The sequence below is a fragment of the Neomonachus schauinslandi genome, chromosome 5 (assembly GCF_002201575.2).
Source record: "Neomonachus schauinslandi chromosome 5, ASM220157v2, whole genome shotgun sequence".
In the NCBI taxonomy this organism is placed as follows: domain Eukaryota; kingdom Metazoa; phylum Chordata; class Mammalia; order Carnivora; family Phocidae; genus Neomonachus; species Neomonachus schauinslandi.
The window spans coordinates 57310750-57331859 of record NC_058407.1 but is presented as its reverse complement, the minus strand read 5'-3'; the positions used below and the strand labels follow the sequence as shown (position 1 = coordinate 57331859).

Here is a 21110-nt window from a genome sequence, read left to right as displayed (position 1 = left end):
TGTGAGCTTCGCTCGGGGAGGGGGAAAGAGGGGAGAAGAGAAAAGCTGGGGGTGAAGGGTTTGGATTTGGGAGCAGGGGGCGGGCGCACCCCCGTCAGCAGGCCCTCCCCAAGGGGCTCTGAACTCTACCTCTTCACCCACGCCCCTGATGCTCTTTGCTTAAGGATAGGATAAGAATAGAGGAGGAGGAGGGGAGAAGGAGGAAAAAGGGGGACCCCCCAATTGGGGGGGGCGACGGCAAGAAGTAGCAGGACCAGAGGGGAGGGGGCTGCTGCTTGCATCAGCCCACACCATGCTGACCCCGCCGCTGCTGCTGTTGCTGCCCCTGCTCTCAGCTCTCGTCGCGGCCGCTATCGACGGTGAGTGAGATTCCCCGGCCCCCTTGGACCCCTGGGGACACCCACTCCCCAGCCCCCACTCCTGCGCTCAGATGGGGAAGGGAGACGCGGGAGGGGGTGCCTTTTGTTATCCCAGTCCAGCTGACACAGCAGCGGCCAGACTGGGGGCGGGGATGGGGGTCCGATTTGGAGGATGGGGGCCCTGGGCAAATGATGCTTCCGGGACCCCCCAGCCCAAACAAAGACCAGAGGCCTGGGAAGGGAGAAGAGGGCTCCCCTTTTTTCTGATTCTGGGATCCAGAGGCCTTCTCTTCCTATATCTGGTTGGGGAGGGCCTCTGCCTCCCCTACATCCTTCCCCCCCCATCTGAAATGTGAAGGAATCCGGATTTGCAACGTACGGCTGCAAAAGGTGGGGGGGGGGGGGCTTTTGCAGTGGCCTCTGAATCTGGAAGGGGAGCTGGGTCAGGGTTGCCCTGCTGGGCAGAGGGCAGGCAGGCCCGGGAAGGCTGTGGGTGGGGAGAGGGAGGGCCTCGGGGAGGGCCCCCTGCTTGGGTGTGGAATCTGGGCCTGGGAGACCAGGCTTGGAGGCCTGGGTCCAGGATCCAGCGGGGCTGCTCGCCTGGGTTCCTAAGTGGACACTTCCCCCTCTCAGGGCCTCTGTCAGTGGCCTGGATAGGGCTGTGTTGGGGGGGGGGGCGGCGATGCTATGTGACTTTGAATTTTCCTTCTTAATTCCTGGGAGCTTTGAGATGAAAAACGTCAGATGTCATCATTGGGGAAGGGGACTGGAGAATGGCCTGGAATGCTGAGGTGGGAGGGAGGAGGAAAGCTGGTTTCTCCCTGACTTCTGGCTTGATCACAGTTTGGACTGGAAGGAGAGTTGGAGGTTGGATGGGGGTTATGGCTATGCCCCTGCCCCCCAATTCCCTGCTCCTTTAGTAAATGTGTTTATTTCTCTCCATCATTTCCCCATCTCCCCCCCCCCCCCCCCCACACACACTTTGTATACTGCAGTTAGGCTTTAGCTAGAACAGCGTCCTTTTGGGGAAATGAGGAGCCCCCTTTCCCCCTTTATGTCAGCTATTTTTCTTTTCCTTGTGAGTCACTGGTTCAAGTCTTGCCTAAGCTTTGAGCTGGGATCATGGGGTTGGGCTGGGCTGGGCCCCTGATTTGAGGATCTCATACCTTCCCGTCACTTTAGTCCATCCATCCAGGGAAAAAACTGGGCCCAATACCATCATGCACCCCTCCTCCATCTTCTAAATTTTGCCAGATTGGGATTGGGGAAGTTTTTCTCTGAAACCAGATTATCTCTCCCTCTCCTCCCCTCCCCCCAACTCGCTTCAGTTAGAGGAGAGAGGTTAGGGGGTCAAGAAGTAACTGTGCCCAGAAAGACAGTATTTTCAGTGACCCCCAATGATGCCATCTTGGGGACTGTCTGTCCCCTTCCCCACCACTACCCTCAATTATCTGCCCCAGAGGAGGAAAGAGGATCTCTCCTGAATATGCTCCAGATCAGCCCTCACAGGCAGCCCTAGCCCATGACTTCCTTGATATACATGTTCTTTCCTCTTTTTCTCAACCCTGTGAGGTAGAAGGGGAAACTAAGGCAGAGAGGTTCAGGTGGGTGACTTCTAGGAAGAATAGAAAAAACATTTTAAGAGAGAGAGTCTCATCAGGAACCCCATGATGGAGTTAGGCAGAAGCAAGAGGGGTCTCTGTGGAAAGCAGAAAAAGGTCCCCAGCCCACTCAGAAAGGGCCCTGGTTGCTTCACCCCCAAGGTTCTAAGGTGGTTCTATTTACCATGCTATAGGTTGGTTGGTGGTGGGTGGAAGTGGGAGATGCTGGTCATGTTCTCCTTAACTGTCTCCCTCCTCTTTCTTAAAATTTCCACTGAGCCCACATCTGTAACCCAGCTCAAACTAAACTGTCTCCAAAGTCCCAGGAAGAGGACCCCTCCCCAGACACACTCTACTGCTCTTACCTTGGGAATGGGAATATGAATCATTGGTTCTACCCCACTCTGAAGGGTGGGAAAGGGGAATTGCACAGACCTTTAGGGCCAGTGCTATCCAGGGCAGCCTAGAGGATTCTCTTATCTCTACCCCTGCCCTCATGCCTTGGGCCCACAGACATGGAACGTTGTTTGCTTTCCAAAGAAGGAAACCTCCTGACCCCAGATACCTTAGTGTCTAACTTTCCTCTCTGCTGCTGTCACAGGCCTAGGGGCCTCCCCCACCTCTTCTGCTTTGTCAGCTATGCCTGAACTCACATGGGGTTCCCTTCTCTTTTGGGAGCAATGTCACCCCACTAGTAGGCAGAATTGAGTGTAGTTGCTACCAGTGAGGATGGGGAAACAGATGAGGTGGGGGATGGGCAAAGGGGTTATTGAGGACCCTGCTGAGATTAGGAACATCTTGGTGTGGGAAGGGCAGCCCCAGCAGACCGGGCTCAAGGAAGGCGGACTGCCTCCTACTCTCCACACCCCTCTCCACACACCCCTTCCTTGAGCCAGTGTATTACCAGTTATCAGACAAGCCACACAGTTGAAGTGAGTTATGAGGCTGAGGTGTTTGCCTCCTGGCTCTCTGAGAGAAGGTTCCAAACTCCTTTTTTCCCCAGCCAGACCCAGATCCTTGAACACCTCCCTTCCCCCTGGTCTTTCAAAGCCGAGATGTGTAGCGCATTGATTTGGGGATGGGAGGGGTATTTTGATGTTCGAGGTTGCTTCACAAGACTTCCTTTTCATCCAGTCTTGCTCCCCCTTCCTCCATTTTCTCCATATTTTTTTTTGCCCCCACCCTTTCCACTGTCACTGAGCTTCTTAAGGATGTCAGCTGGGGTCCTGGCCAGACCCTGTCCACATCCCCTGACCTCTTCCAAACTCCTTCCTCTAGGAAGCCCTTCTTTACTCAAGTCTAACTTTCTTTCCTCCTGCTGCCATCTTAGCCTTTGCACATCAGAACCCCAAGCTTGTTGCTTGTTGAGACTACTGAATAGTCTCTTGTTGGGGTCCCCTCACTCTGTGGACTCGCCAGCATTCAAGCCCTCTGGCTCTGGATTGGGGGGGGTCATCACCCTTGGGGAATCTGGGTGCAGTTGGTTGGGGCCATGCAAGGTCCTTGACCTGGTGGAGCTGGGTGCCGGGTGTGAGCATTTGGAGAACTCAGTCCCACCCCACTGTGTTCAGTCCCAGATTTCAGCCCAGTTAGCAGGATCCTGCATTGTTTGGAGAAGGAAGCAGTTGGCTCTGGAGTGCTTCCGGTGCCGTGGCCCCAGGCACAGTGTAAAACCTCCCCAGGAAAGAGGTGAGGGATGGTGGGAGAGAGGTATTTGTACCTCTTGCTCCCTCAGAGGAGATGAGAGTCTCTCCCAGGCCTTGGCTTCCCTGGGTGAAGAGCTCCAGTATTCTTCCCCCACCTCCCTATTCTGTGGGAGGCATTAACCCCTGTTCTGGGTATCCCTCGGGTCACACACTGCTAGGGCAGGGACTCTGTCTCCCTGAGTCAGGATATATGCTGCCCCCACGCTACTCTGAGTCTCAGGAGGCTTATTATTTTCTGGGTTCATCCCAAGACAACCATGCCATTATCTTGGCAACTTCTGGGCTAAGACCCCTTCCTGTCTATTTTTCCTCCCATCTGCTGTCATTGGTGTATGCTGTCTTGGCCTCTTGGGACCTCTGTCTCTCATCCTCTTGGTTCATCTCTCTCTGGTTGCCCACGCTTTGAGGCATTCTCTATCTCGCTTGGTCTCCATTGCTTGATTTGTCTCTGCCTGTCTCCAGCCACCTCCATCCAGGCCTGTGGGTGTCCCCAGAACTACCTGAGAACAGACGTCCCTCCTAGGCTTTCCCACCTGCTCTCCAGTCCCCACCTTGTCATTTGGGAGTTATTCTCCCCCTCCCAGGTCAGAGTCGGAATGTCCCGTTGTGCAGCTCCCTCCTCCACTTTCCTCCAAACTTCTCTTTCTTCCTCCCCCTCCACTGAGTTTAGGAATGGGTTTTGGAGAGAATGTTTCTGGAGGAAGGGAACTTGATACCCTTCGTGGGCTGAGTAACAGGGGAAAGGAGATATTTCAGAAGGAAAGGGGGAGGTTAGACTTCTAGCAGAACTTCCCTATGACCTGAGAACTGGTGAAAGGTGTGGGGAATAGGTCAGGAGCTCAGAGCTTCTGCTTCTGCTGAGCATAAGCCATGTGTGTGTGTTGGGGGGTAGGTGGAGAGGGCTTATAAGGGCCCGGTGAGAGATATATGATGACCTCTGGAGGCATTCGAGGGGTCTGAGTTTTACTTATGGGGAAAGGAAAAGATGGTGGGGAGGTCACTGGTCAGGCTAATGTCCTGCTGAGTCAATATTGACTCAGGATGGAGGGGGAGACCCTTCCCCTCCCCTGGCAGTCTAAGCCATCCTGTCTGTACGTCTGTCCAGGCCGCAAAGCAGAGGCCCAGACTCAGGAATGACAAAAATGTGTCTGAGCCTCACTGAGCTTCGGGAAGGAGCCACCGGGTAACACCCAAAATACATAAAATTCAGTGAAAAGCTCTCGGTTTGGGTCTGGGAGGCCCTGCTGCCCCACCCCCATATGTTTGAAAGCTTAGATTCCTACAGGCTCTGCCCCCCAGCCCCTGGCCACCCCCTGGCTCCTCTGTTCCCTTAGATATTTCATGTGGTTCCCTTTAGAAAATATCCCCCAGCCAACACAGCCTATCTCTCCCTCTGCTGTGTCTGCTCTTGAAAAAGGCCTCAAGGGTCTCTTTCACACTTTCCTGGCCTCAAGTCTCCTGGTCTTTTAGGAGGAAGTACCATCTGAGGTCTCAGCTCCCTTCCTCACCCTCACTGCTCCCACCGGGATCAATAGATGGGTCTCCTCCTCTGGAGAAGACTCTCTCAGGGTCTGTTCTTTCCTGTCATCCTCTCTTCTCTGGCCAGGGACTCTTACCACCCCCTTCCCCACCCCACCCCCAAGGTCCCAGAATGGGACAGAGGACGACAGCCAAGGCTCAAGCAGGGCAGTGGGGTCCGTGTTGTGTCTGGACACACACCCAAGCCTACACCTCCTGTCCCGGCTCCAGCTTGGTGGCCCTGGGGGCCATGGCTGGGCTGGGTGCCTGGGCTTGAGGGGGGGGTGGGCAGGGGTGCTGGCTAGAGTTAGCATGGCGGTCACATTCATCTCCAGGCAAAGCTGAGAACAGACGGCCCCTGTGTCCTGGCGTTCTCGCTGCAACCTCGCTCACTCTCCTCCCTCTCCAGTCCTCTCCTCCTTCTTCTCCTTCCTCTGTCTTCCCTCTCTGTTCCGTTCTTGTCCCTCTCTGCCTCCTCCACCACCCCCTCCTCACTCCAAGGAGCTCTGAAGGTCACTGCCACCCCCTATAATCTCTTTCCCCACGCCTGGTGCCAGAGAACCAAAATGTTCTCCCTGCTGGTTCCTTTTCTTCATCCTTTTTCATCTGGCCCCATCCTCATGGCCAGTGAGGAAACCACCTGTTTGTTCAGTTACTAAAATCGCTCTGTGCCTCAGTTTCCTCATCTGTACGATGGAGATCGCAACAGTACCCACCCCCCAGGGTTGTGAGGATTTCAGGGAGTTAACACGTACAAAGTGTTTCAGATCAGTGGCTGATGCAGAGTGACCAGGTTGAAAGGTGTTAGCTCATATCATTAGGAAGCCCCAGTTCTCACGAGGGGGTTAGGCAGGGGAGGCCAGTGGCTGCTTGCTCCTGAACTTGGGGCCATGTTGTTCCCTCACCTAAGTGGCAGGCCACCAAGATGGGTCTTCTGGGTGCTGGCGTCAGATGCAGAAGGCTCCGCTGAGGGGAGTGGGGTTGGCTGGCAGTTCTAAGCCGATTACAAGTGCCCTACCCCACCCCCACTTCTATGTAGACTGCCCCAAAGTAGGTTATTTGTTTCTTTCCTCCCCACTCCCCCTGAAGGAAATCAAAGACAGGCCTCAGCCTTCAAACTCCAGATTCCTGGGGCTTTCTCCACCATCCCTGACAGGAAGGAAGTGCTTTCACATATCTCTCCAGGATCCTTGTGCTGCCCTGTCCCGTGGGAGCAGGGCAGCGCCCCCAAGTCCCTGTGCCCTGGGCCCGAAGAGGTGCTGCTGTGGGACAAGGGGCCTGAGTGCGCCTCTTCCTTTCCCTCCCCCCACCCCCCACTCCCCTCCCTCCACACGAGCACATCTGGTTTGTGAATCTCTCTCATTCCAGCTTTCGGAGTTTGCCAGCTGCTGTTTCCTCAGCCGAGTTCAGGCCAAAAGTGGGGGTGGGGGACAGTGGGGGGGGCGCAAAGTGAAGGCCAATGGAGGGGAGATCGTGGCCAGGACATGGAATGGAGGGGGGGGGTTGGAGTGGCCAAACAGTGACCTCACGGGGCTATGAGTTCTGCCCTGGGGAGGAATGGGGGCAGGGATTAAGTCCATGTGAAGGGGTGGGGGTGGCATGGGGGCCATTTCTGGGCTCCAAACAGCCCATCTGCCTTTAGTCCCATTCCAGCCCCTTCTACCCCCAACCCCCACCCCCCCACCAGCCAGTCTCGGCTGGCCAGGGGAAGAGGACCGGTCTCCGGCATGCTAACTAGGCTGGCGGGCTGTTTCCCCGGGAAGACCTCACAGCTGGCCCAGTGGGGCAATGAACTCAGCATTATCCACCTCCTCAAGGGGCCTTTATTCGCTGCTCAGGGTGGGAGGTAGGGGAGGGGGATGCCGGGGGTGGGGGCGCCTGGCCAGGCCATCCCTGATGTGTTTCCTGAACTCGGCTCTCATCCTGGCCAGGGGCCTGAGTGCAGTCCCTTCTGCCAGAGATGGGGGTTAGGGAGGGAGGACACGGTCTCCGTGTGGCCCTCCTCAGACTCTACCCTCCCTGCTTGGAGCCCTGACATACTTTATTTATGCTCTGTCCCAGCCCTGAGCTCATTCTGCCCTGCATTTGATTAGTTGTGTACAGCTGTCTTCCCAGGGGGACTGGGGCTCCCAAGGGAGCAACTCACTCCTCCTTGGCACCCCAGTGGCTAGTGCAGTACCTGGTACAGAGCTGGTCTTCAGTGCATGCCAGCTGAATGGAGATGGAATTGACCATAGGCCGAGGAAAAGGCAATGAAGGGCTGGGAGACTAGGAGCCCAGCCCTGGGTGGGGACGAAGGACGGTGGAGGGCTTTTCTTCCCATGGAGGACGTGGTGATGGGGTTGGAAGGAAGAGCTCCGAGTATCTCTCAGTGGGAGTGGGAAGATTGATGTGGACTGCAAGGGTTAAAAGCGTAGAGTTGGTTCAGCTGGTTTCAGTCCTGGTTTTGTCACTTGCCTGCTATGTGACCTCACCCTCTCTGGGGCTCGGTTTCCTCATCTATGAAATGGTGGTATTAGTATTACCTATTTTGTCATATTGTGGAGAGGACTAAATGAGATAATACGTGGAAAGAACTGGTTTACCACAGTTCCGGTACATGCTGAGCCCACAATAAGAGTTAGTGTTACCGTTCTTAATTCCTCCTTGAGGAAGGAGGTAGGAAATCTGAGTAAGAGCAGAGGAAGCCTGGTGGGGGTGAAGGGTAGGGCAAAGACATCCTGGGCTGAAACCAGCTCCTGTAGGTCACCCCAGTCATCCCCCTGCCTCAGATCTCCAATTGTGACATCCTGAGCAATCTTAGGTGCCTCTCATCTCGCACGACATCTCCTGAAAGTCCTCCCTGAGGTCTAACCAACAAGGAAGGCTGTGTCTTTAGAGAACGGAGGTGGAGGCAGGGCTCCCCCCGCCCTGCCCCACCATGCCCTCCTGTACCCCTGCTGATACAATCTCCAAGTCACCGCTGTGCCAAGGGCACCCCCCCCACACACACTTCCTGTCCGGGGGCCTGGTGGTTACGACTTGGAGATGGGCAGGCTGATGGGTTTCAGGCAGCAGGAGTGTCCCAGAGGGCACACTGAGCAGAGAGGTTAGAAAAGAGCAGTAGAGCGTGCAACTCTTGATCTCAGGGTCGAGTTCGAGCCCCGTGTTGGGTGTAGAGCTTACACACACACACACACACCAAAAAAGCAGCTGTGGGGTTCTAGTGGGAGGAAAAGGAAGATAAAGAGAAAACATGTCAAAGGCCTAAATGCCGCATCCTTCACCGTCACTCTCGGTCGGCAAAGCTGGGGCTGCTGGTGTCTGACCGGAGTAATGCAGAACGGCAAGGGCTTTGAGCCTGAGGACTGGAGGAGAGGCACACTGGACAGGCAGCATATGGCGCCGGGTCGGGGGCTGTAAATATGTTCCCTGCCTCCTTCCCCTCCTCCCACCACAGGCACACGGTTGTTCAGGAGCGGCCCACAGCCACCTGCCACCCCTAGGCACCTGGACTGTAGCTCAGAGTCTGGGCCAGATGGGGATTGATGCTGGGGAAGGAAGAGGAGCCTAGGGGACTGTAAGGGGCCTCCATCCTTCATTTACATCCTCATTTTCCTTCCTTACTTCTAGCCCCTAAGACTTGTAGCCCCAAGCAGTTTGCCTGCAGAGACCAGATCACCTGTATCTCAAAGGGCTGGCGGTGTGATGGTGAGAGGGACTGCCCGGATGGATCTGATGAGGCCCCTGAGATTTGTAAGTACCTTTTCTGATCCCTCTCCCTAAACACCTTTACCTTTTGGCCCAGGCAGTTTGGGATAAGGACAGCTGATCTCTAGCCCGGTGTGGACCTTGCTCTGTGATTGTTTGTCCATGACACAGCTAAAACTCTCCCCCTCTTCAAAGTGCCCGGCATGGTGCCTGATGTGCTCCGAAATGGCATCTCTGATTGCTCCGTTAACGGCTGCACCCCCAAGCCTGTCAGCGACTTTGTTGTCTGGGCTGACAGCTTTGCTGGAAGGAGAGAGCCTGGCTTCCCTGCCCTTCTGGCTCGGTCTTCTAACCATCTTGGAGACTTCTGACTCTTGATAAGTGCCCCCAGGTCTTGCCAGATCCCCTTCCTATCCTCAGGCTCCCAGGCCAAAGGCCACTGGCTCTTGCTCAGCCTCTGTACCAGAAGCCCCACCCCTGTGCGTTTCCCGCCACCCCCGCCTTCCCCTGCCCCAGTAAGTGGTGTAATCAGAAGCAGCTGTTTAAACTGGGAGAAAGGTCCCCACCCAGCCTTTACCCTGCCAGTGGGGGGTGGAGGACTTGCTGGCAGGACCCCAGAGTCCTGGGCAGCTGGCCGAGTCCTGGGGTCTCCACCTTTAGCCTCTCCCTGCTCGGCTAATCTGGGCCACGGTCTAGGAGACCCTGCATTCCTAGGTCTGTCCCTGTTCTCTCTCACAGCTCCATCCCCTGGCCTCTCCCCATACCCTCACCCACAATTATCAGGGGTAATTTTAGGGCCAGAAAGGGAGCCTCCAGTTCTCTCTGCCTCACCCCCATACCCTGCCCTCGAGGGGTGGGGCCAGAGATATTCTGCAAGTGTTTCTATGGTGAGGGTGGTTCAGCCTGGAGTCTCTTCTTGACTGATGCCACCTTTATGCCCTACATTTTGTTACCCTCGTGCTTGATGTTGGGGTGATGAAAGCCATGCAGAGGGGCCAGATCTTCCTTTAGTTGGATGCAAACCCCACCTTATACACATCCCCACACTGTTCCCACTCATATACGCTCCCAGGCCCACCATACTCACACACAGCCCCTCCTGGACACCCGTGTGGCCCTCCCCCACCCCGCCCGCCACCCCGAGACCAAGGCAGATGTCAGCACAGACATATTCTCACTGCAACAGAGTCAACACTCTCAAACGGGGATGCAGAAGCCCGACCTCAGACAGATGCCCCCAGACCCTCACATACAAACTCAGACTCAGATTCAGACTGTGTACTCCTCCCCAGGCACCCGTGGACAGATGCACTCACATGCGGACACTCTCTCACTCACACACCCTGTCCATTGTGGAAACCAGTAGGTAGTGATCTGTCTTTCAGCCCACGGGCTCAGCCAGCATCCTAGTCTGCGTGGCCTCCTTAGGCTTCCCTGAGGAGCTCTACCCTGCTCACCTTGGCCCATCATCAGTGGGCCCCAACCTTTGATGCTTCTCAAATCCTTCCAACCAGGCAGGCTGCTCTGGGGTCAGGCATTTAGAGTGGTGCTGTCCAATAGAAATATAATGCAAGCCACATATGCAATTTTGAAATCTTCTAGTAGCTACATTACAAAAGGTAAAAGTGGGGGCACCTGGGTGGCTCAAGCAGTTGGACGTCCGACTCTTGGTATCGACTCAGGTCTTGGTCTCGGGGTTGTGGGTTCGGGCCCCCGCATTGGGCTCTGCGCTGGGTGGGGAGCCTACTTAATAAAAATAAAAATAAATTTAGGGGCGCCTGGGTGGCTCAGTCGGTTAAGCGACTGCCTTCGGCTCAGGTCATGATCCTGGAGTCCCGGGATCGAGTCCCGCATCGGGCTCCCTGCTCGGCAGGGAGTCTGCTTCTCCCTCTGACCCTCCTCCCTCTCGTGCTCTCTCTATCTCATTCTCTCTGTCTCAAATAAATAAATAAAATCTTAAAAAAAATAAATTTAAAAATAAAAATAAATTTAAAAAATAGAAAATTTAAAAGTAGTTAGGTGAAGTTAATTTTCACTTTATTTTACCCAATGTATCTGAAATATTATTATTTCAGTATATTAATCATAGAATATTAGTAATGAGATCTTTTGCGTTCTTTTGTGTGTGTGTGTGTGTGTGTGTGTGTGTGTGTAGTATTAAGTCCTCCAAAGCCAGGGTGTATTTTATACTTCCGGTTCAAACTGGTCACATCTCAGGTACTCGATAGCCACATATGGCAGTTGCTATGTGTTGGACAGTGCAGTTCCAGAAAACTTGGTCTGGCTCTCAGCCCCAGGCTCCAGGCCCTGGGGAGCTATGGGAAGGCGGTGTTCTTTAACGTGTGAGCCTCCCTGCCGAGGACTCTTGCTTTCCTTGGCTCATCCAACCCTCTCACCTCTAAACCTCAGCCTGTCTCCTGAGTGTACGATGTGGAGGTGCTGGGATCCATGGGTACCGGGCACGTGGGGAGTGGACTCTGCTGAAGGCCTAGTTCTCCCCTCCCCCTGGCTGTGTGGCTCCCATGGGGGATGGTGTAAAAGAGCTCTAGGTGAGAGAATCTAAGCAGCCCCCGAGGCCTCCTGAGATGGAAGAAGTGCAGGTGTCTGAAACAGGAGGTGCAGGTGTCCTGAAACGCCGCTCTCGGTCTCCTCATCCCCTCTCCCAGTGGACAACTGGCCAGACAGCCAGTGTAGCCGGCTCGCTCACGCCAGCCTTTCCGTGTGCCCCCAGGTCCACAGAATAAGGCCCAGCGATGTCAGCCGAACGAGCACAATTGCCTGGGCACCGAGCTGTGTGTTCTCATGTCCCGCCTCTGCAATGGGGTCCAGGACTGCATGGATGGTTCAGACGAGGGGCCTCACTGCCGAGGTAAGGGCTCTTCCACCTCTCCTGCCCCAGGAGATGGATGCAGTGAGTTCTCAGCTGGGCACGTGATGGGTTTGGAGGCCCAGCGCCCGAGGACTGTCCTCACACCTCCAGTGGGGATGAGGCATTGTCCTGCTCCGGTTCCCAAATCAGTAGGCCTTTGGGCTTGGGGCTTATTCAACAGCCCTGCGGGGATCAGCTGGGGCCCCGGCCTGGGCACTTCTCTTTGGCTGTGTGTGCCTGGGCAAGTCACTACCTCTTTCCGGACCCCAGGATCCCGCCTATAAAATGAGAGCTCTGCACTAGATCAGTATTTTCATCCTTTGTTGTTGTTGTAAATCGTGGGGTCCTTTCTTCAAATGGTTTCTTACATGAAAACTGAGTGTGAACAGGGAAGGGCAGATGCTGTGATTGAAGCTGGGGGTGGGGATGTGGTGTTTGCTCCACCCTCCTCCCTGCCAGCCAGTGCCCCTGAAGACATCCCCCGGGGAAGTGCAGATCTTTGAGACACTCTAAAGTGGCTTGATGGGAAGGGCACCCAGGCCGAGGAGGAGGGAACTTTAGGAGGATAGGTCCCTTCCCCTCTGCGGCTCAGGTCACCAGCTCTACTGTTCTTCCCCTGAAGGCCCCTGTGGGCCAGGGAGAACCTGGGTCATTTGAGAGCAGTGGGGGAGGATTTGTCCGTATGGCGGAGCCTCGGGCCTGCGAGGCAGGGACTAGGGTATGGTGACTTCTCCCTTCTACTGAGCTCAAGGCCTCCAGAGCCTGAGCAAGCCCCTGGGTGAGGGTGGCATGCTGCTTGTCAGAAACATCTGCCTGTGGGAGGAGACACATCTGGATCCTGTTCACTGAGGGCAGGGAGTGTGGAGCAAGGAGTTTGTGGAAGATTTTTATCCTTTCCTTGGGTCGAGTTTGCATGTTTTTGTCTAGAGCTCCTGGGATGGAATGCAGAGCTTGGGCCTAGGGGCTGACTTTAATGACCATGCCCATCACATCTTATCGCGTGGTATATGTTCAAGTTTGCTTCCCTTTGAATACTTTGTCAGCATCGAAAACAACAAAGAACCTTGAGAACCTAGGGTTTGAACTTCCTTCTCTGCTATTAGAGAAGTTGGGCCTCCTTATCCTCCTGCCACATGTCCAGAAGAGAAATTCTTTTCTAGATTTTTCTGAACAAACAATATCGTCCCCCCCCACCCAGGCCCTCCCCCACTTTGTGGGGAAAGCCCGGCCAGGCAGCACCTTTGGACTCCCGGGTGGAGGTGGAGAAGAGAAGAAATCAGTGGGGACTGGCCCCCCATCCCAGCTCCTCCTGGCAGGCTTAGTGCCTCTGAACATCTTAGCATCTCGGGCAGCGCTCTCTTCTAGGTGGGGGGGAAGCGGGGGTGTGAGGCAGCTGGACAAAGGGGTCTTTGTGGCCGGGCCGCCTGGCCCCACGCAAGGCCATTAATTGGGTCGCTGGTCTTGGGGGGGGCAGCTGCTCCCCCACCTCTTCCCCCTCCTGTCTCATTCCCTTCTGTCTCCCCTGTGGAAGTGGGTCAGTGGCAAGAGGAAGATTAGAGAAAGGTCCTGAGGGAACCAGTTTTGTTCCTCCTCCCATTTTCCACCTAGACCTTGGACTTTCTCTCTGAGGCCTCCAGGGCTTAAGGGATGGGTTAGAGGGGTGCTTCCAGACCAGAGCTGGGATCCTGAGGGGAAAGACCCCACGCCATGCCCACTCCTCCCCCTTAGCCCCGAAGCCAGCGTTGGAGTTCCTGGGCCGTGCAGATAAGAGGCAAATGAAGGGGCCGAGACTCACTGTCCTCGCTCCCTGTTGACCCCAGCAACTGCCAGAACCCCTCTCCACGGGGACGGAGGGAGTCCAGAGCTACCAGGGCAGGCAGATATGGCCTCTAAGCCATAATTGGCTATGGGACCTTGGGCCCATCTTATACCCTCCCTGGGTCTCAGTTTCCTCACTTGCAAAACATATTAGATGATTCCTGAAGCCTCTTCCATCTCTGACGCTGCGGGCCTTGGAAGTGGTTTCCCAAGGATTGACGGGAGGCGGGGGAAGGTGGCAGTCTGGGGGCCTGAGTATGTGCTGCCTGCCCCCCCCGCAGAGCTCCAAGGACCCTGTTCTCAGCTGGGCTGCCAGCACCACTGTGTCCCCACACTCAACGGGCCCACCTGCTACTGCAACAACAGCTTTCAGCTGCAGGCAGATGGCAAGACCTGCAAAGGTATGTGAGCGCATGTGCTTGTGTGTCCGTGTGTACATGCTGGGGGGGGGGCATGTGTGGCTGGGGAGAAGGCGTGGGGCAGGGCCGGCGGGTAGGAGGAGAGTGAGACGGAAGGTACAGACAGAAGGCCCACCCCGGGGCGTGACTGTGAGCCCTGACCACTTGCTGCCACCAGATTTCTAAATTCTTCTTAAAATCTCATGGGTCGGATATGTGAGTTTTCTTGTAAAAACCTTAAAGCATTATAGATAAAACCAAAGTCCCCTTTGACCGATCCTCTTCAGCTCTGCTCCCTTTCCCATCTCTGGAGGTCAGCTGTGTTATCGGTTTGCTGCCTCTGTCTCTAGGCCTTTCTCTGTGCATTGGAATGCATGGATCCGCAGATAATCCAATTGAAAGTGTTATTTATGTGCGTGCGCCCTTTTCACATAAATATCACATGGTACATACCTTTCTTCAGTTTTTCCACTATGTTCTGGAGATTTTTCTGTATTAATATGTAGAGATCTACCTTGTTCTTTTAGAAACCACTATGAAGTAGGACTATTACTACAGTTTACTTGGCCATCTCCCTATTGGTGAGATGTTCCAATTTCTCTCTGTCACGAACAGTGCATCCTCTTCTGTTTTAAATTTACCTCCCTCGGCTCTTTGCACAAATGCCACTTTCTCAGGGAGGCCATCCCTAAAATCACAACCCACTGCCTGCATTTTCTACCCCCATCTCCGCTTAATATTTTTCCCACCAGTCACTTTCCACTGCACTAGCCTTTCTAACATAGAATTTACTTTTTTGTTTTATTTATTACTGAAATCCCAATATTTCATTTATTGTCAGAATTTATATTTCATGAGGGCAGCAATTTGAATATATTTTATTCACAGCTGCATCCTCAGAGCCTAGGACGGTGCCTGGCATCGGGCAGGTGCTCAAGAAATCTTTTCTGAAGGAAAGGATGATGTGCACATGTGCGGGGGTTTCACGAGGGCAGATTCCAAGCCTGGACTTGCTAGGGGATGAAGTTTGCACATCTCTCCTTGTGATAGATTCTGCCAAATTGTCCTCCAAAGTAGCCATAAGGATGGACAGCCTCACTGGTGGGGTCTGAGGGCACCCACTTTCCTACCCTCGTTACGCGGGAGATGACCACACTCGTACCCCTCTCCCGGCAGACTTTGACGAGTGCTCAGTGTACGGCACTTGCAGCCAGCTATGCACCAACACGGACGGCTCCTTTACATGTGGCTGTGTGGAAGGGTACCTGCTGCAGCCAGACAACCGCTCCTGCAAGGCCAAGAATGGTAGGTGGGGTCCCCTGCGGCCACAGCGATAGATGGCCCCCATGTTGCTCCCTGGGGGGGGGCAGCCTGAGAGGCCCTAGAGCCCCTTGTCGTATCGCCCCCTCTCTCCTCCATCTACAGAGCCAGTAGACCGGCCCCCTGTGCTGCTGATTGCCAACTCCCAGAACATCCTGGCCACGTACCTGAGTGGGGCCCAAGTGTCTACCATCACGCCCACTAGCACACGGCAGACCACAGCCATGGACTTCAGCTACGCCAATGAGACTGTGTGTTGGGTGCATGTTGGGGACAGCGCTGCCCAGACACAGCTCAAGTGTGCCCGCATGCCTGGCCTGAAGGGCTTCGTGGATGAGCACACCATCAACATCTCCCTCAGTCTGCACCGTGAGTCACCTGCTCCTAACTTGGAGAGTAGGGGAGGGCAGGGAAGATGGAGCAAGCTGGAGCCTGCCTAGGACAGAGGCAGAGGGTTAGACAGGATGACCCCTGTCTGGGGCAGGAGTCTAAAGAAGAAGCCCTTGACTGAGGCCAAGGCAAGGGGCTGCACAAGATGACCCCTGTTGGGGGACAGGGGCAGACTGATGGCTCTGCTTCCTTCCCTCTCTCTGAGCTTAGTCTCTAGATGGCTCCTGAATTTTGGGCCAGGGCCAAGGAAAAATGCTAAGGGGGCAATGAATGGTCAATCTCCAGAGACCCGGGACTGTCCCTTCTTAGAGAGAAGAGTGTTGATTCAACCGCAGAGGGGCTTTCCCATGTAGCAGGAGACAGGGCAAGGGAAAGAAAAGGCCTGGAGCCCAGGCAGAGCCTTGCTAGGTTGTGGCTGAGGGCAAAGATGCCAGGGTCTGGCTGGGTCTATCTCCATGTTCTGTCATTTTCCTCGGGGACATCATCAGAACGGATCCATGGCTGCAGGGTGAGTGTGGGGGTCCTGAGGCTGTTTGGGGGGCTTTGTGACAGTGAATGAGACTAGAGGAGAAGCAGAGAGCACTGGGGCCACAGGGACATTTTAAGGCCTCTGGGATGTTTCCATTCAAACTCCTTCCCTGGGCTGTACTTTGCTGTCTTAGGGGTGGAAGAAGGGATATACCTAGGGATGGGGCCAGGGCATAGATCCACTGCCAGAGGCAGCCCTGCTCATCTCAGATGCTGTTACATAAACAAACAAACATCTGGCACCGTCACATTTCCAGGAAGCCACACTGCAGAGATGAGGGGGAAGATCTGGCCTTGGTTGATCCGACCCCCGGGAGGGAGGGTAATTTGATCTGTGACCTTGAGTAAATCAGAATTCCCTGTGCCTGCTTTGATTTCCTAATCTGCATCATGGGTTTGAGCTTGCCTGTCCAGAGCAGATCAATTGAAGTGAAAGTGAGAGGCAACCCATAAGGTTTAGATTGTGAACCCTGGGCCTGCTGGAAGATCTTCGTTCTTCATTGTATCCCCGTATTATGATCACCACAGAAGACAGATCCCAGGAGGACACATGGGCTTAGTTCTGGACTAGCAGGGGTTCCCCGAGAGCCCTTACCCTCTGCAGCCTCATCACCTCGTCCGCACCTCGGCTCCAGGTCCTCCAGAGCATCCCAGTGGTGTCTCTGGTCTGTTGGTCACCAGGGCTCACTTGTGATCCGACATGTCTTCCTTGGAATGCTGGGCTGGGGGCTGCCATACTTGGTTGGCTGACCTCTCGAGGGGTGGGCAGATCAGGGAACCCAGTGGCAGAGAGGGTAGCATAGGGCAAGACCCCTGAGACAGCTGCCCTCTCCCTGCTCCTTGTTGACGGCCCCACCCAACAGGCCTGTCTGGACAAACAGCTCTGGCAGCTCCCTCCCTGGCCCTGCCTCGGGGCCAGACGATGGGCTCCTGGGTAGGTGGCTGGCGAGGGCGCCCTGATGGGAAACTTCTCGGCTTTTGCTCTGGCCTGGCCCCGTCTCCTGCCTTCCTCCAAAGGAGAAGCAGGAAATAAGCTCAGGCGGGTACCCCTCCCTTGGCAAATAGAGCCTTGCCTCCCAGTCTGTTAGATTCATTGGGCCCCTCTGGGGCAGAGTCCAGGAGGCAGGAACAGATCAAGGTTCTGGGGAGAAATGCTAGTGGGGTGGACGAGTGGGTTCCCATTGCCCCAGCCTCTGTGCCTCCTCCCGGCCCCCACCCCACCCCCCATGCCGCCTGAATGTCTGGCTGTCACCCTGAGGATAGTTGTTTTGTTCTCATCCCACAGACTAATTATGGGCCCTGCGATGAGGATGTCGGAAGTGTCTCTCCCTCTCCCCAGCACCCTCCCCCATCCCTAGCTCCGCCCCTTCACAGGAGAAGCTGAGTGGCCTGTCGTGGTGTGCGGGTGGCCGGTCCCAGGCACTCACCTGTGCAGTGGGCTGCTGGCCTGTAATTAGCTCCCCAAGGGGGATGAAGAAGAAAGGTTGCTGCTTTCTCCTGCTTTCTCTCTGCCCCCTAGGGGAGCCCTCCCTGCAATCATCCCATTCCTGGCTATGACTGTGACCTCCATTGCACCCCTGGGAGGGAGCCCCATGCAGGAGGGAGGAGTCTGACAATTGAGAGGTGCTGGGGCCCAGAGGCCAAGAGGCAGAGAGAGCCTGCTTGCTGGTGTGGGAAGAAGGGGGAGCCTGCCCCAGAGAAAACTCTGGTAACAGAAATAGAATAGAAAAAAGGAAGGAGGCCAGGAAGTGAGCCTGTTTCACATGGGTCCTAGGGAATGTGTGTGCCAGACCTGCTCGGAGTCCTGAGAGCCCTCAGGGGGCCCCTCCAAGACCCTGCCATGCTCAGTGGTCGGTGCAGCTTCCAGGAGAGGCTCCGTGGAGCCAGCATGGGATCGAAGCTCCTGCTTTTTCCTGTCTTGATCCCAGTTCCTTCCCTCTGTTTCTACTCAAAAGTTGGGGGACACTCTCTGACCAACTTCTTCACATGATCTGGAAGGGGTGTGTGTGTGTGTGTGTGTGTGTGTGCGCGTGTGCGTGTGTGTGTGTGCGTGTGCATGTGTGCGCTTTCCTCCCTTAACTGAGCCCCGGCTGCCAACACTTCTTCTTTCTGTGACTTTCACTGGCCTGGACTGGGGGGACTTGGGGCTGAGTCCTCACCACTTCCCCTCCCTCCTGGGATGTAATCCCAGGGCCCATCCTCCCCTCTGCTGCCGTCCCAGCAGCATGGGGAGGTCTCTGTGGATTCTGATTCTGTGACTGGAGAACATGGTAGTGAGCCAGAAGACCCTTAGGGAGGACTGAGGCTGACCCCTCAGTTTTGTTTTGTGTTTTTTAAAGATTTTATTTATTTGACAGAGACACAGCAAGAGACAGAACATAAGCAGGGGGAGTGGGAGAGGGAGAAGCAGGCTCCCCACTGAGCAGGGAGCCCGATGTGGGGCTCGATCCCAGGACCCTGGGATCATGACCTGAGCTGAAGGCAGATGCGTAACGACTGAGCCACCCAGGCGCCCCTGACCCCTCAGTTTTTGATACTGCCTTTCCCAAAGCAGGGATGCCTTGATTTTAAGTGGTATGTGGACGTGCACTTTTTTTTTATTGTTACAGTTTTTGTGTAATGCCCATTAGGAAACTCCTATAACTAGCACATCAAATCTATGATTTCATAGATTGCTTAGGATGCAGCAAAATAAGAAACATGAGTTGACTCACAGAAACAGTAGGTAAATGATACATATGTACATAAATGTACATAACCATGGCAAGCATTTAGAAAATGACACACGAAAGACTGAAGTTGTGGAAACTGAGACCCAGAGGGGACAATGGGTCTGATAGTTCCATAGCCAGGCCTGGCCTGCCCTCTCTGCCTCTCACCTCTGACCACCACCTCTGACCACCGGCTCAGGGAACCTTAGGCTCCTCCCAGCCCCCTGCAGGGCTGCCCCTTGGCGGGACTGGAGGTCAGATCTACTGACCTACCCTCCCCAGTCCCCCACCCCCAGCCTTGCATTGCCTTAGCTGTGCTCCTCTGACCTGTCTTCCCCTGGCTTTGAGGATGTTTTCACCCTAGAAAGAATGAGGGCAGCCTGCAGGAATGGGGCCCTGGGAAGGGGTGTGTGTGGGGAAAGAAGGTTCTGACGCGAGGCCTTTTTAAAGGAAATAAGTTTTGCTAAAGTCACTTAGTTTTGGACTGTGTATTCGGGGATGCTCTGGAAGGGCCCTCCAGGATCCTGGGGTTTCTTCCTTGTACCATGCCGCGTGAGGAAAGGAGTGAGGAGGCAGAAAAGGCCCCCTACACTGCAGGCAGCAAGGTTGCGAAATGAGTCCCCAAGTCCAGCTGGCCAGTTTCTCTTATCCCTCCCTCTTTCTTTGTGTGCCTGTGTGTATGTGTGTATGTGTGTGCTTCAAATCACAACAGGAAATGGGTAGTGATGTGTCTAGAGGGAAGGCAGAGAGGGGGGCAGAGAGTAGCCCCTCTGAGTCTGAGATGAACTGACTTCCCTGGCTGGAAGGGGATCCGTCTTCCCACTGAACTGGGCGGCCCAGGCCCTCTCTGCCTCCCACCCTATACATATGGAACCCTTCCAGATTTTATGTATGAAAGCCAGCCAACCCCCCCCCCAACCCTCTCCCTTGGCCTTCCTCACCCTCAGGGTGTCAGAATCCTGGGGGGCTCTTGCCAGCACAACCTTTGGCCTTGGGCCACCCGTGCCCTGGTGCTTTTGCTCCCTGCTCCCACTCCCATCCCGAGTTTCCGAATCATTTCACAGCCCTTCTCTCCTCTCCCTGGCCGAGCCAGCCCCACGTCTCCCGGCTCAGCTCCAGCCTGGCCTCTCCTCCCCCGCTGTCTCCTTGAAGCTGCCTCTCCACCCAGCCTGCTCCCAACACAGCCCCCCTCCCTGTTTTCAAGCCACAGGAAGTAACTTAAGCAAAAGAGATGCATTTTAGAGCCCAGCAAGGATTTCTCAATAGTGGGAAGACCCTGGTTCTGATTCTGAATCAGAGCTGCAGAATCCGAGCCTCTCATCCCCGGGATGAGCCTTTGTGGGCCTGGGCCAGGCAAGGGAAGAAGCGGGGCATACACCCCAGGCCAGAAGTACAAGCAGGGCAGGAAGGGAGCCCAGGAGACAGAGGTGATGTGCTGCGGCTGAGCCCTGGCCTCTCTGAGAGCAAGAGGTGCTGAAGTCAGGAAACAGGGGCATGAGGACGTGCCATTTGGCAGAGCTTCTGCCAGGCCTGCCTGGCAGTCTCTTACCTACTTGCAAAGCCCCCAGACTCCTGATCATCTCCCCTGGGCCTCTCTCTCCCCGCCAGCCCTCAGGGCAAGAGCCCCGAGTGACTCTAAGAAACAGGAGGATTACCAGACAGACGTGTTCTCCCACCGTCTTGGGGCCAGAGAAGGAAGATCCTGGCAGTCGAAGGGAAGGGAAAAAGTGATGTCCCAGCGCTAGGATAACAGAGTGAGGACTCAGTGCTCAACAAATATTTGTTGAATGAATCAGTATATGTGTGTCAGACACTGGGGACAGAGATGAAAGATAGCACCCTGCCCTCACAGTATTTGTAGTCAGGTAAACAGGCTGTGGTAAAAGGAGTGACTCGGGCTTACGGGAGTCGGAAATACAGAAAGCTTTCTTCTGGGGACCTGAGCTGAGTCTTGAAGAATAGGAGGTATTAGCCCCAAACTGCCCACCTGGAGGGCCCACCTTTAGTCAGGAGGCCACGGGGCTCTAGCTGAAGGCACAGATGGTAACTTGTTGGAGAAGGTAGGGAAGAATGGGGTCAAGGTGAGGGGGGACGATGGTATGAACAACAGCTCCCATTTGTGGAGTGTTAATTATGTGCCAGGCCCTGTGCTAAGTGCTATGAATGTACCATACCATTTTGCAGATGAGCAAACTGAGACTC

At 55.1% G+C, this 21110-nt stretch overlaps 1 protein-coding gene across 1 annotated transcript in view; it reads left to right on the top strand.

Annotated features, from left to right (window-relative positions):
• The first annotated feature begins 292 nt into the window (after nucleotides 1-292).
• The window catches only part of LRP1 (LDL receptor related protein 1), a 79511-nt gene continuing 58693 nt past the window's right edge, over nucleotides 293-21110 (top strand). Inside the window, 6 exon segments of the mRNA XM_021687199.2 lie at nucleotides 293-359; nucleotides 8797-8919; nucleotides 11606-11743; nucleotides 13843-13962; nucleotides 15136-15264; nucleotides 15385-15648. Of these exon segments, the coding sequence (XP_021542874.1) occupies nucleotides 293-359; nucleotides 8797-8919; nucleotides 11606-11743; nucleotides 13843-13962; nucleotides 15136-15264; nucleotides 15385-15648 (841 nt within the window).